We start from the raw sequence: 14,219 nt of genomic DNA, 5'->3' as shown, positions 1-14,219 counted from the left end.
CCCATGAGGGGAGTAGCTCCCAGCACTGGTGTGCTGTCTACACTGCTACTTTACAGCGCTGAAACTTGCAGCGCTCAAGGGGGTGTTTTTTCACACGCCTGAGTCAGAATGTTGCAGCGCTGTAAAGTGCCAGTGTAGACAGGTCTATCTGTGTGAGATGGCAGAATGACTCGCTGTGCTAACATTTTACCTCTGAAGTTAGCATGTTACTCTCCATGTATTCCCAGTGCACAAATGCCAGTTTACACTTGAGAGGCTTTAGCATTTTTGAGTGGGCCTATGAAACAATTCCACATCCCACAAAGTAATAGACTCCTGGTCACCACTATGCACGAGGCTGACCTGAAGATTTGGGGGAGGGTAAGAGGAGTGATTTTTTTTTTTACCTCCTCCCAAGCTCTATTGATCTTTCCATAGAAGGACAAGCGTGGGGCAGAGAGAGATGCTGGGTGCCATACAACATCTTTCTGCAGAAGTGGAGCCCAGCTGCTTGTGGTTGGATCTAGGAACAGTTGCCAACATTTAAAAAAAAAATTTTTTTCAGACGACAGGGCTTTAGAGGGTGTTATGTGCATTGTGTTGAATTTCAGCTCTTTATATACTGAGAGCAGAATTTTCCCCAATGTTTGTAAATCCAGAATAAATGCATTGTTGAGTGAATGGAGTTATTTTGGTATACTCCAGTGTAACTGACAGCAGAACTGTAATTAATTATAATAAATACTTGTATGCCTAATAGAGTTTTATTCCCATTTTGCAGATGGGGAAACTAATGCAGAAAGGTTAAATGTCTTGACTAAGGAATCAATCCAGTTGTCACTGAAGCAAATGGAAAAACTCCCAGTGACTTCATTGGGAAATTGGGTTGGACCTGAATGCCACAGAGGAATCTGTGTCACAGCTGGTATTAAATGGAGGATTCTTTTGACCTCAGTTCTGTCCTGGTCCTCTAAAGTAGGATTCCACTAATATTACTGAGCTACTCTACCATGATGTGGCCAGAGGCCACATTGACTGTTTAGCATAGGAGTCTGCACAGCTGGGTGGCAGCATGCAGCAGGCCTAGTGCCAGGGCTGTCCTTATCCATACGCAAAGTATGCAGCTGCATAGGGCACCAAATTGCCCCAAATTTCCTGGTGCCTACGCAGCTGTGTGCTGCTCCAGGGGCCAGCCCGATCCCCCAGCCGGCTGAGCTGCCCAGGAAAGCTGCCCCCGCCCCTGCTCCACCTCTTCCCCATGGCTTCCGCCCCAGCCCCGACCCCACACCACCCCTTCCCCAAAGCCCCCGCCCCACCTCTTCCTGCCCCTGCTCTGCCCCAGCCCCGCCCCCACTCCACTTCTTCCCCGACCTATGTCCCGGGGGACTACAGCAGGGGTCAGGCCTGCCCTGCACTCACCGGGTGTCGGGAAGTGGAGCGACCCAGCCCCAGCGTGCTCCATGCTGCCGGCTCCCAGCCGTGCCACCGGTGAGTGCTGGGGGGCAGTTTGCTCCCGCCCCCCAAGTCCCAAGGCTGGGAGCCAGGGGAGCAGAGCAGAGCAGGCTGGGGCAGGGTCACTCCACTTCCTGCCACTCTGTGAGTGCAGGGTCGGGCCCACTCTGCACTCACCGGGCGGCAGGAAGTGGAGCGACCCGGCCCCAACCTGCTCTGCTCCGCCGGCTCATGCTGGGGGGTGATTTCCCCCCTGCCCCCAAAGCCTGCTCCTGCCCCTCCGCAGAGGCTTGGGGATCCCCCCAGACCCGTGGAGGCCTGGGGCCACACCCCTGCAGGGGGGCTGCATAGGGCACCAAAATGGCTAGCGACGACCCTGCCTAGTGCCATCAGCAGAAGACCCTTTGACATTGTTCTTAACAGGTACATATTGGCCTGGTGTCCCGTACTTCCCTCTGCCCAAGAATTGAGGGACCTATTTCACAAAGACCAGCCCTGGGATGGGTAACTATAGAGGGATGCGAATAGCCAATCATCTTTAGGAATAACAACAATGACCAATGTTCAACTCGAGTGATTGGCTTATATTGTCCAAGTTGAATTCAGTAGAAAAAGGGCTAGAAACTTATGTAAAAAAACTAATTCTGAGATTAGATTTGACATTCTGAGGTCCTCAAAGCTGAGAGGCAGTGTAGACAATAGCAGAGGTACTGCAGTTAAGGACTGAATCGAATGATATGAGTGTGATGGATCAGGAGTGTGGTGCCTTGGCAGAGCTGTGTGGGCAGGGCTGGCCTTAAGGGTGGGCCACCTGGGCAACCACCCAGGGGCGCCATGGACAAGGGGGAGCCATGTGGCAGTGCAGAGGTGTGCGCTGCTGGTGTAGCGTCAGAAACCACTCCAGGCTGGCAGGGGAGTGCCCAGAGTTCTCCCTGCTTCCTCCTGGCAGAGGAACTGGTAGGGGAGGCGGGGAAGCGAGCCGTGACACACAGATACTGCTCCCCCTCCCCAACCTTCCTCCGTCCCCCCCAGGGGGCTGTAGGGAGGGAAGTGAGAAGCAACACCAAGCGCTCTGTGCATCCAGGTCACTTCCCCTACCTAGGCTGCTATTCTCGTGTCCTCCCCTGATGCAGCCCAGGTGGGGAAAGAGACCTGATGTCGCTCCTCAGTCCCCCCGTCACAGCCCCATAGGGTGTGCGGAAGAGCAGCGTTCGGGGGGGTGGGGAGTTAGGGGGGAGCGAGCAGCAATGCCAGCTACTCTGTGCATCCAGGTCAGTTTCCCGAGGGGGGTGCAGGGGTTAGGGGAAAAGGGTGGGGGTTGGGGTGCAGGAGGGGGATGCTAAGATTGGAGCAAAGGGGGCACAATGCAGGAGTTAGGCGTGCCGGGGGGGTGTGCAAAGGGCACAGTGAAGGGGTCGGGGCGAAGAGGGGGTGGGGAGCCTGGGGCACCCTCAGGGCCAACGTGGGGCACCTATGGGGGCCAGAAGCAATGGGGGGGTTGACACAAGCATGAGGGCTGGGGTGCCAAAATACAAATTCACCCATTTTCCCTAAGGCCAGCCCTGTGTGTGGGAACCCGGGATGGAAACAAAAGAGGTGCAGCAAGCCAGGAGCTGGGTGTACTGGCCGAGTTGTTGGGATGTTTAATGCTACATATAACTGCTTCCACTGTGTCAGGCTTGATCCATTTAAATTAACCTCTCACTTTCAAGAATGTTAAATTTGCTCACAGGTTTTAGCAAGAAAAAAACTGAAAATAAAAAAGGTGTTGTGAAGTGAAACTTGTTTGTGTGCAGGGGTGAGGTGTTACATGCAGTATTTCTGAAAACGATGTCGTTAGGACATGTTACTCTGGGATGCATCCATCACTTACTGACTTATTATGTGATATGACAAAATGCCAAAGGGGCTGATGCATCAAGCACCATGGGTCGCAACATGATGTAACAGGCAGGAGATTTGAAAGGACATGATTTTCTGAAAACTGTGTTTAAAGGAACGATTTCCGAGAGTGCACACACACAGACAAATCTGTAGATGCTACAAATGAAGAAAATGGGGTCAGCTCTTTTCTTTTGAAATACTGGCAGTAGAATTTCTTAGCTCTGAAGAAACAAGTGTTTCTTAACTCCTGAAAGCAGTAGTAATTCTTCTGAACGGCATTGGGCTAGATTCTCATCCTGCTTACATTGGGATACACTGGAATTATCTCCATTGACCTACTCCGCCGGTACTCCCATTGATTTAAATAGTATCATTTACAGAGAAGGAACTAATCAAAGTAAGAAGTGTGGCAGAATCAGGCCCAAAGTATGTGAAATCAGAATAGGGCTCTGTGTCTCCTATTATAGAATGACTCACTTTAAAAAAAAAATGTGGAAGGATTTTTAAAAATTAATTTGATTTATCCTATTTGAGAGATGAATTATTCATTTCTGACACAGCAAATTTTTGGGTATGTGCAATGCTGCATCCATTTTCTGGTGGTTTAGCAATTGACAGTGATGAGAGGGAAGGAACTAACATGCTACCTTGAAAAATATTATTAAAGACAAGCTAATAAACCAAATGAGGAAGCAGTAAGAACAGCCTTCTGAATCAGACATTGAAAATTTGCTTTTAATGAGCCATCTCTTTTTTAAAAAGCAGCAGTCTTGTCAAGCATCTATCAGAGTTTCTTTCTTTATTGAAGGAATGTGAATTAAGCTACGTAGGTTCTGTATGCCATTTAGAACTGAGTATATGACTTCTCCCTATCTTGAAAGCAAGACTGTATTTAAAGTTTTCTGACCTTGTGTAAAAATCTTATTAATATTACAAGAACCATTCCATGCAGATATTATTCTAAATTCTCATTTTGGGACTCTTTTCTCCTGGGTGTGGTAGTTAATACTTTAAAAAAGTTATGGCCCTAGTCTTCCAGGGTGCTTAGAGCCTCTTCACCCAGTGGGCCAGTAGAGTTGAGGGAGCCCAGCACCTCACAGAATTGGGCCCTATTGCTCTGATCTTGCAGAGATTTATACACATGCATACGTCTTTGCAGAACTGGGGCCTATATGAATAATTCACATGAGGGAACAGAACACACTGTGAATGTGTAACTTACACACACATATAAAAAATATTCAGCATCAATGCTTCTATTCTATCCCTTTTCTTGTGCCTAAGCACTTCAGGAACATAACAGCAATACGTGGTCTAACATACTACATCTGCTGTTCTGCAGCACCTGGGTGTTACCAGCACAGAGGCATTAACGAATTCTGAAATCCTATGTTGTAATTAACAAATTTATTTACCTATGTTACTAACAACACCATAGATTGTTCAAAGTGAAACAATTTTAAAAATTCCAATGTAGTTATCACTAACTGTGCTATAGAATCATAGATTATTAGGGTTGGAAGGGACCTCAGGAGATCATCTAGTCCAGCCCTCTGTTCAAAGCAAAACCAATCCCCAAATGGCCCCCTCAAGGATTGAACTCACAACCCTGGGTTTAGCAGGCCAATGCTCAAGTGCTCTTGGTTTACTTTTTGCATTTCTTTCAGCTGTCACTGATTCAACACTGTAACATGGCAGAAAGCGGGCTGGCTCATTGGCAGTACTCCTCAGACATGCAGAAGACTTGGATTTGAAATCTACTCCTGATTTCTCCCCGTCCCTACAAGGGTCCAGTCTAACTCTCATTAAAATTAACTGAAAAGTCTATTGACTGCAATGAGATGTGGATTGGGCCCTAAAGCCATAGTATCTGGAAGTACCACTGAGGCAGTGTGGGGCAACCTTGAGGTGGGGATGGAAGGTAAAAACCTTCTTGTGACTTAAAAGTCTCTTCCAGCTGAATAACAAGAAGTGTCCACAAGCTCTAAGGCAGCCCTGTCTTGTTCTTCTCCTTATCTGAGAGATTGTTGGTTGTGCTATAGCATGGGTGGCCAAACCGTGGCTCGCGAGCTGCATGCAGCTCTTTTACAGTTAACGTGCGGTTTGTGGAGCCCTCCACGCACCTCCCCCCCATTCTCCACCTACCAGACTGGGGGGAGCTCGGGACCTCTGCCTTGCAGCAGTGTGGTGGAGTAGGGGACTTCTGCCCAGCGGGGAGGGGGGGGTCTTGGGGCTTCAGCCCTGTGGGGCGCACCTGCAAGGACTCGGGGCTTCAGCAGGAGCAGGGCTGAAGACCCAAGACCCATAAGGCTGCTCACGTGGGGCTGAAGCCCTGAGCCCCAGCAGGTGCCTTCCGGCTCTTGAACTTCAGAAGATTGTCGTATGCAGCTCAGAGGGTCAGTAAGTTTGGCCACCCCTGTGATATAGGGACTCCAGAGTGAGAGAAATGAAGTGGGGGAAGGTTAATTTGAAGCCATCTAGGAAAATATGGTGAGCAGTGTAGTGTTGGAGGAAGAAGGGAGCCTGAGGTTTCAGTGAATTGCTTTTATTAAACTATTGGAATATACTGGATTGAACTGGATTTAGTTTCTCACCAGTCAGTTTCCTTATCCCCCTCTAGCCTAGTTTCTCTTCCCTTCGCACTTCCTGTGAGATACTTTGGGTGTCCATAAGATAGCATTATGGCACAGGTAGCCCCTATGGCTGGGGCCTGCCCGAGAGAGGCCCCGGGCATTCCGTGGGCCAGGTGATACCAAAGCTAACTGTTGGGGTAGAGGATTAACTGTTGACAGTATTTTTCTTTTTCTCTTTTAAAGGAAGCCATTTTAGCAAAACTGTGTTTTAAAAAAAAACAAACAAAAGTAAAATCTATCAGTTTCTGGATCTTTTTCTCCTCTCACTTATGTTCTTTCTTCACCAGCGTAGGTCACTTTCTTAACTGGAGTTACCTCTGGTGTACGCGAGAGAGAGAAAGAGAGAGAGAGAGGAATGAGACCGGGATTTGTAAAACTGTTGTAAATCTGTATTTTGACACATTTTTTAAAAGAGAGGTTTGACCTGATGGATCATAGTAGCTCAAAGCAAATGAGGTATTTATTATAATCTGTCACAGCAATCCCACCAGCACAAATGTGCGCTATATTTGCATTCTAAAAATTAAGAAATATTTGTTGAATAATTGTTAATACATTGCAAGCTGTCACTGAAGTCATTCAACAATTAGCTATTTTCCTCTTCGTGTTATTCAAACACATTAGTCACTCCATTGACTATTAGCTTGCAGATTTTCTGTTTAAAGAAGCAAATGCATTTTTAATTATGGCCCCAGTTTGAAGTCAGTGGAACTTTTGCCTGAGTGAGAAGTGCAGGACTAGTCCTCATTTATGGATTAAAAAAAAAAAGTCTGAAGTGGGAAACGTTTTACAACTTTGTTATATCAGTTTAATATTTTAAAGTGGATGCAATTTCTTCAAAATTGTTTTAAAAAATCAGTCCAAGACTTAAGATCTTAATGTCTAACTGTTTTAACTCCATTATGAATTGTTAAACTGTTGCTATTCCCTGAAAAACGTCATTGACAATAAGAGTACTGAAATGACCTTAACTCTAGTAGTGTGACTAGCACTGCAATGCTAATTTAGCACAATCAAATATTTTATGATTACAGTAGAGCCCAGAGGCTCTACTGTAATCAGGATCAGGGGCCCCTCTATACAGAGATGTAGACACGGTCCCTATGCCATAGAGTTTATAAACTTGTTTTCATTCCATTTGCGGAACAAGCTGTATTGGCATGTGGAATACACAGATTACCTCTCAATTAGAAAGGAGATTACTACCTCTGGAATGTTTTACAGTTTCTTGTCTTTATATTTTGACTACAATAAAGTGCAGAAGGTTATGTGGGTAGGATACTCATGAAATCCCTGTTTTACCAGAAAGCTAAAATAATGAAGAAAACACCATGTGTGTGACTGATTTACTATTTTCCTAAAGACATTAATACAACACGTGTTTGTTTCATTTACTTAATAACATTAAGATCATGGGCCAGATCTTCAATGTGAATCAACATATCTACAGATTTAAATCAACTGAGGATGTGGCCCTATATTATAGAAGTGTGTTATTTGCATTGTGTATTATATACAAGATTTCAGAAACTAATAGGAATATTACACTTAATTTATTGTGTATATTGTCTCAGGTCTCTAACATAGGAAAGAAGATGGCAAATATCAGTATGTTGCCCCCAGTTTGTTTTCTGAAGGGCAATGGCTAAATTCAACCTTGCTTTATAGCATGCAATGCTGTTAAATTAGGCCAGAATTTGGGCCCTTGTGTGTAGCGTTTAAACAGAAAATACTGTGGACAAGATTCTGATTTAATTTATACCCACTGTAAAATCAGTGTAACACCATTGACTTTAGTGGGGTCACTCCATATTTGTTTATTATTTTATATAACAGGAACTAACATATATTGTTATCTTACCTCTGAGCTAGGTGACAGTTATTGCATTTATTACTGTATTTATTATTATCCCAAAGGTAATCAAATAATAGGAGCTAAATTCTGCTCTCAGAGACACTGGTGTAAGTTGGGTCAGTGGGGCCTTGCACCTCTGTTCCCCTCAAATAAACAGAATTAGTTGGTTTGAAAATAATCTGGTTTTATTGCTGCAGCATTTTCTTTTGCAATCTGCTGGTTGCTTAATATGCCATTTATTAATTTTACAGGTGAGGAAACTGAGGCCTTGTCCAATTAAAGAAATGATGGCACGCAGACTGTTTTTAGCTGCCATCGGGAATGGAGATTCGCTTTGCCCCTCTGCCAGCCCGAGTAATATAAAATGTAGGTCCAACATTATCTGTGGTGTGGTACCCTGCCTCCCTACGTCTGCTCAGCTCAGCAATGCGTTTGCTTTTCCAGGAATGGGATGAGGCTAGCAAAGCAAAACCATCCACGCTTCAGAAAAAATGGGGGGAAGAAACAGTACCTTGTGTGGCAGCATTGCCCCAGCTCTTTCTCTCAGTATTGCCCATCCCAACGTGGCACCTGGTCTCCCTCCGTGCGCAGATTGGGCATGCACAGGTCTGGAGCGCACAGAGAGAGCCCGCCCAATGAGGAACGTCACTCCGGTTTCAATGCACACACGCTGGAGGAAGCAGGAGGGCAGCCGCCGCCAACAAACACTCCGTTAGCAAAGGCAGTAAGCCCGGCTGCATGCAGTCGGCACTCGAGGCATTATCACACCGAAGGAGAGAGCGCCATGTGCCGCCCAGGACTAACCCGGCTGCTGCTCTTCCATCTGCTGCTGATCAAGCTGCACACTGGCAAAGGTGGGTCCGGGATCTCCGTGTCCGTGTCCCCTGGTTGTGTGCGCGCGCGTGTAGGGGGGGGTAACCGCACAGCATCACTAGGACCCGAGCAAGTGCAAAGCCAGGCGTGTGCCTGGGTCTCTCGCTCTCCCTTTTGACTACTGGTTGCATGCAGCGTGTGTGTGGGATTCCTGGCCGCTCTGCCCAGAGCGCGAGCAGTGACTGGGAAGCCAGTTTGCAGGGGTTCCCTGAACTTCGATCAGTGACCTAGCGGGGGGAGAGGCTGACACCGTGTTTGAAGGGAAAGGCTGTCACAGAGGCTGGCCGACCGGCAGTGCCAGGAATTCATCTTTTCAGCTAAGGGAAGATTTGTCTGGTCAGTCGCCCGAAAACCAAACCCAGGAGCCCCGCGCCCTCGCGGCAAAGGAGCAGGTCCCCTCTTAACTTCAGTTTGGGGTAGTTTCCATTTTGTGGGGGGGAAAGAAAATATTGATATAAAGCAACCAACGGAGAAGCTGACAATGGTCCCTCAACGTGCGATCTGCCTTTTGCACTGACAGTGACTATCCGCTAGGGCGTGGGGGCTTTTACTCTGGCATTTGCTTACCCTTCCCTCCAGCCTCCTTCTGCCTTTAAAACAGGGCCGGGTTATTGCCCGCGGTGGGTGAATTAGATGTTTGATGTGTGCGCAGGGCATCTTTTCAAACGGGGGCTATATTGAGCCAGGGAGAAGGGGATTATTGTAACCTACTTTCAGGAGAGAGAGGCGCATTGTCCTTTTGTTGTTCAACACATGCCTCCCCCAGTGCGGTGTCCCTCTCTAGGGAAGCACTGTGCGTGCAGCGAGCTAGGCGCCAGGGCGGGATGCGGCCTGCAAAGCACGCCCGGGGCTGGCTGGGCAGGGACGGGACTCGCGCTCCAGCCCACGCGGCTCTGCCTCTGCTCCCCGCAGGCGCCGCGAAGGAGTGCGAGGAGGATCAGTTCCAGTGCCGGAACGAGCGCTGCATCCCCGCCATCTGGAAATGCGACGAGGATGACGATTGCTCGGACAACAGCGACGAGGCGGATTGCCGTGAGTACCCGCGCCGCGCTCCCTGCGGAGCGCCCGGTCCGGCCGGCAGCCCGCCCGGGGAGGGGGGTCTCCGCTTGGCCGGGGGGAGGGTTCGCGGTGCTGGGCGGCGCGTGGTGCAGAGGCGAGCTGGGGCAAGCTCGGGTCTCCTGCCGGGCCCGCCTGGAGAGCTGGGGTCTGCCGGGCCCGCCTGCCTTGGCGGTCTCTCGCAGGCTGCCGGAGCGCCATTCATTGCACGGGGCACCCGGCGGCGCTTGTGTGCCCCGGAGTTTGGAAAGGAGGGTGGTGCGTGGGCGGGCTAGAAAGCAGCCCCGCCCGGAGACTCGGGGGAGCTGGCACCGGGTGCCGGCTGGAGAGACGTCTCCCAGCCCTGCCGCTCCTCCCCGCGTGCGTTTCCCCGCGGACAGACTCACAGCGCCAGCTGCTGCTGCTGCTGCTCAGAGGGAGGCTTATCCCTCTTGCAGGAAGGGGCGGATTTAGCTCTTAGCCTAGGTGAGAGCGGTACAGCGTGTGTGTGTGTGTTGGGGGCGAACTACAGTTGTGTTAATCCATGTCCCCTTGGTGACAGTAGCCGGTCCTGCTCTGCCGCTTTCCTGCTGCAAAACCTGGCCCGGAGGAAAACGATTGTAAATTGTACGGTTGCATCCTGTTCTTCCAAATGACGCGGTCGCTTTTCCCCGCCCCATTTCGGATTGGCTGCTGGGGAACACCAGATAGAGTCACATGGCATAAGCTGCCTATAGAAAAGTCTAGGAAAGGTTTGCTAGTTACCCTAGGTCACCCTCCTCCCACCTTCTTCAAGACTCCCCACCCCCTTTGTGCCCTTGAGTGGGTTAGCCGGGACCTGTGAAGGTCTTCTGGGGAACTGCCCTGGCTGGCTACATTTACAAAGGCAAAGCGGTTCATTATTGCACCGTCATAGTGAATCACTTAGCGATGGGGATTATTAAACTCTTTACTTACAAAATCTTGTTCCGGTGATGAGTCATCATGAAAGATTCTAAGTGCGTTAACGAGGCAAAGAGCTATAGGTTGCAAAAGCTTCCTCCTCCATACATTAAACAGTGACTTTTTATGGTTCTACTCTTTCCTCCTACTTTTATATCCTTGTTTTGACAAATCCTGTGTATGTGGGAACACCCTAAAGAGAAATCATTGTTCAAGTTTAGTTCCTAGTGTTTTTTTTTATTTGCTGATAGGACAGCGCTTGAAAGAAGTTGAATTTATGTATATACAAGGATTACTGAAAAAATATAGTGAACTAGCTAGTGTGCATGTGCACAACTGCTTACTATTGGATAGAATCAGAACTATTCAGTTGTGTGACATCAATCCCTGTGCTGCTAACAGAATATAGTAGTGTAAGTGGGAGAAGAGAGGGTTCATGCTTTTGGAGCAGGGTGGCTTGGAGTTCTACCTCCTCTGTTCCTGTGAAGTCTCAGTTGGCCTTGGGGTTATGGTTGTCAATATGCCAAAGTCCCAGACAGTTGTACGTTATGCTATCAGTACACATGCTTTTCCCCTGTGTTGCCATGTAAGTTCTGCGAGTAGCAGCACTTCTCTCATCCTAAGTATGGAAGAAATGTCCATGGAAGCAAAGAAGTATGGAATTAAGTCCCTTGTATCTACAAGAGACAAAACAGCACTGCAGGTTTTGCTGTAGTAGCTGACCTGAAATACCAAAGGCATGTCTTGAGAATTATATACTGTATAGGATAATAGCCATTGAATGCACACTTTGTTGTAATTCACTGGGTGAGCTCTGGAGACTTCATAAACCACAAGAACATAACATGAGCAGCTGATGAATGGCAACAGAACTAGGGAATAAGTTACAGTCATGCATTTTTCACTCTATTTCTTGCTATTAACATCTTCACAGTTTTTAATCAGGTTAACATTTACAGTCTCATCCTACAGTCCTTTCTTAGGCAAAACTTCCACTGAATTCAATGGGAGTTTTGTTTGTATAAAGGTTGTGTGGTCATGGCCTAAATGGATTCCTAACGTTCTGATTCTTTTATCCCAACTCAAAATAAATAGTACTTTATCCTCTGAATAGTCCCATTAGAATCAGTGAGATTTCTTAAAAATGGCAAGAATGAGTAAGGGCCAGGCCTACCATGAAATACTGTATCACAAAAGACAAGGAATGTAAAAATGATATTTTTTGATGAAGATCTGATTTGGTTGTATTGTGCCCTGTCAGAACAGTCAGATGTGTAATTATGTTTTACTTAGAGTTTTACTTCTGTAGCTTTTAGAATTTTTTGAAAAAAATGCATTTTATGGCATGTGACTGGGATCCTGTTTGACCCTAAATATTAACAAAGGGGTCCTTGGTACATATGTAAGGAATTATATTATACTGTAGAGTGCAGAGTGGCATATGAACATGGATTAGGTGGGTGTATTATAGAAATTTCCCATATGGACTGATCATTTAATTAAGATATGGAATTTGCAGTGGATTTCATTTAAGTGGTCTTGAGAGCCACCATTTAAATTACATTTTTCACACGCTTATTTTTGCTAGCTTGTATTTACTTATTGCTGAACATTGATTTCTTTAAAATAATGTTAAAAGGAAATATATGTGTGTTTATAGTATAATAGTATATAGTATAGTATAGTATATACACAACTATTACATTGAGGGATACATAATAAACGTACCCAGAGTACTTTCAATGGGCTTTTGTTTCTAGATTACCACACTCCTTTTGTTGCTACTGGAGATACAATAAGATATTAAAAACAGTATTCTGAATTTACACATTCCAAGAACTTGAATTTTTCACAGTTAACTAAAGCAGTGATGGACAGGGAAAAGGAAAATACATATAGCCCTGTAGTAGCAAATGCTTGAGGCAGACCATTCCATTCTCAGTCCCTATATTCAGTTTGCTCAGAACTGTCTCAGAAGTATGTGATATGCATGTGTTAACGGATTTCTTATTGTATTTATCTTCACTTCTAGAGAAACAGGCTAACCCTTGTGGCTAGTATGTAAATGATCAGCTTGTAAAATAAACTGCTCCTTGCGGATGTTGCCATTGAAATGCTCTGTTACAAAATGTTTCAGTTTTTTTAATAGTTCTATGAGAAGATGAAAATTTACTCTCTGCTTGTGGGAAAATAGGGAGTTGACGGAGTGGCAGTACTCAATGTGCTTCTTCCTAGAAGCCTTCTTTGTGCACAGACTGACGCTCTTCCTGTTTTCTGCTGCTCTACTGCCTGGTGAGTTTACTGTTGACTTTTCCGAGGAATTTGAGATTCCAAAGGAAGAGTCTGAGCACCTTGCTTCATAGAGGTTTCCTCTGGGCTTGCTTTCTTTCCACTGAATTTCTTTCTTTTTGATTGGGAGTAGTGTGTCTGAAAGCATCCCTGTATTCGCACCCTACACATTATTGTAATAATCTTTGTACAAAATATGCCTTGTGAGGTATCATATGAAAACTTAATATCTTGCTGGTCAATAACATCGTGGTGAAAATGTATGTAGCAACATTATTTATAAAGTTGTGAAATCCCCGGTATGATGTTTAATATCATACAGCCATGCCAGGCAAAAATTGTTGAACAGATCTATTGTAAACAAAGGAATGTGTGTTTACCTCAATTTACATGTAAGTAGTAAATGGGCCTCAAGAAACCAGGGGGAGGAGATAGCAGGAGACAGCAAATTTGCATGTCAACACCAGGCTCCGTATTGCCTGCCTCACTGTTTAAATAAACTTTGCTTTGAGTGGTAATCATCAGAAGAATCCACTTCAAAGATTCGCTGGATTATAAAAGAAAGAGACAGAAAACCTGTAAGTTGTGTCTCTTTCCCCTAAGAAGACAAAGGCCAAGGCTACACTACCAAATCAAGTCGACCTAAGGGCAAGCGGTGCAGTAATTACATCTCTTGTTTGTGTCTACAGTTTGCTCTTTGTCTTAGCAGTGCTTGTCCTCCCCAGGTGCACTTGTATTGATTGTACTGTCAGTGTGGGGAATTGTGGAATGGATCCTGAAAGCTAGTAACAGTCAACATAAGCAACATAATGTTGACCTAACTATGTTGACCTTGGCTCAGGCCTGGTCTACACTAGGGGGAGGCGTCGATGTAAGATACGCAACTAGCTGAAGTTGAAGTATCTTATTTCGACTTATCTCCCGTCCTCACCGCGTGGGATCGACGTCCGCAGCTCCCCGTGTTGACTCCGCTACCGCCACTCGCTCCGGTGGAGTTCCGGAGTAGACGGGAGCGCGTTTGGGGATCGATATATCGCGTCTAGATGAGACGCGATATATCGATCCCCGAAAAATCGATCGCTACCCGCCGATACGGCGGGTAGTCTGGACGTACCCTCTGCACCACTCATGGAGGTGGAGTTATTAAGTTGGCATAGTGGGGCATTTATGTTGTCAGGAATGAAATTTAAGTGTAGAGACTTCCCTAGTTCGGTCAACATAAGCTGTCTTGTGTCGACCTAACTCTGTAGTGTAGACCAGACCTCAAGCATCAGCAT

The 14,219-nt window shown here is 46.5% G+C and overlaps 1 protein-coding gene across 7 annotated transcripts in view; it reads left to right on the top strand.

Annotated features, from left to right (window-relative positions):
- The window catches only part of LRP8 (LDL receptor related protein 8), a 440,430-nt gene that overhangs the window by 173,256 nt on the left and 252,955 nt on the right, over positions 1 to 14,219 (top strand). For 6 of the 7 annotated variants that reach the window (XM_045026527.1, XM_045026532.1, XM_045026530.1 and 3 more), the window contains 3 exons: positions 8,055 to 8,169; positions 8,248 to 8,657; positions 9,589 to 9,708. In XM_045026527.1, coding sequence (XP_044882462.1) covers positions 8,168 to 8,169; positions 8,248 to 8,657; positions 9,589 to 9,708 — 532 coding nt within the window. In that variant the 5' untranslated portion in view covers positions 8,055 to 8,167. The remainder of the gene's footprint in view (positions 1 to 8,054; positions 8,170 to 8,247; positions 8,658 to 9,588; positions 9,709 to 14,219) is intronic. The other variant, XM_045026529.1, reaches the window with a different exon arrangement.

This window comes from Mauremys mutica, chromosome 8, assembly GCF_020497125.1.
Source record: "Mauremys mutica isolate MM-2020 ecotype Southern chromosome 8, ASM2049712v1, whole genome shotgun sequence".
Lineage (NCBI taxonomy): Eukaryota > Metazoa > Chordata > Testudines > Geoemydidae > Mauremys > Mauremys mutica.
The sequence above is the reverse complement of the archived record's forward strand: the minus strand, read 5'-3'. Positions and strand labels throughout refer to the sequence as shown.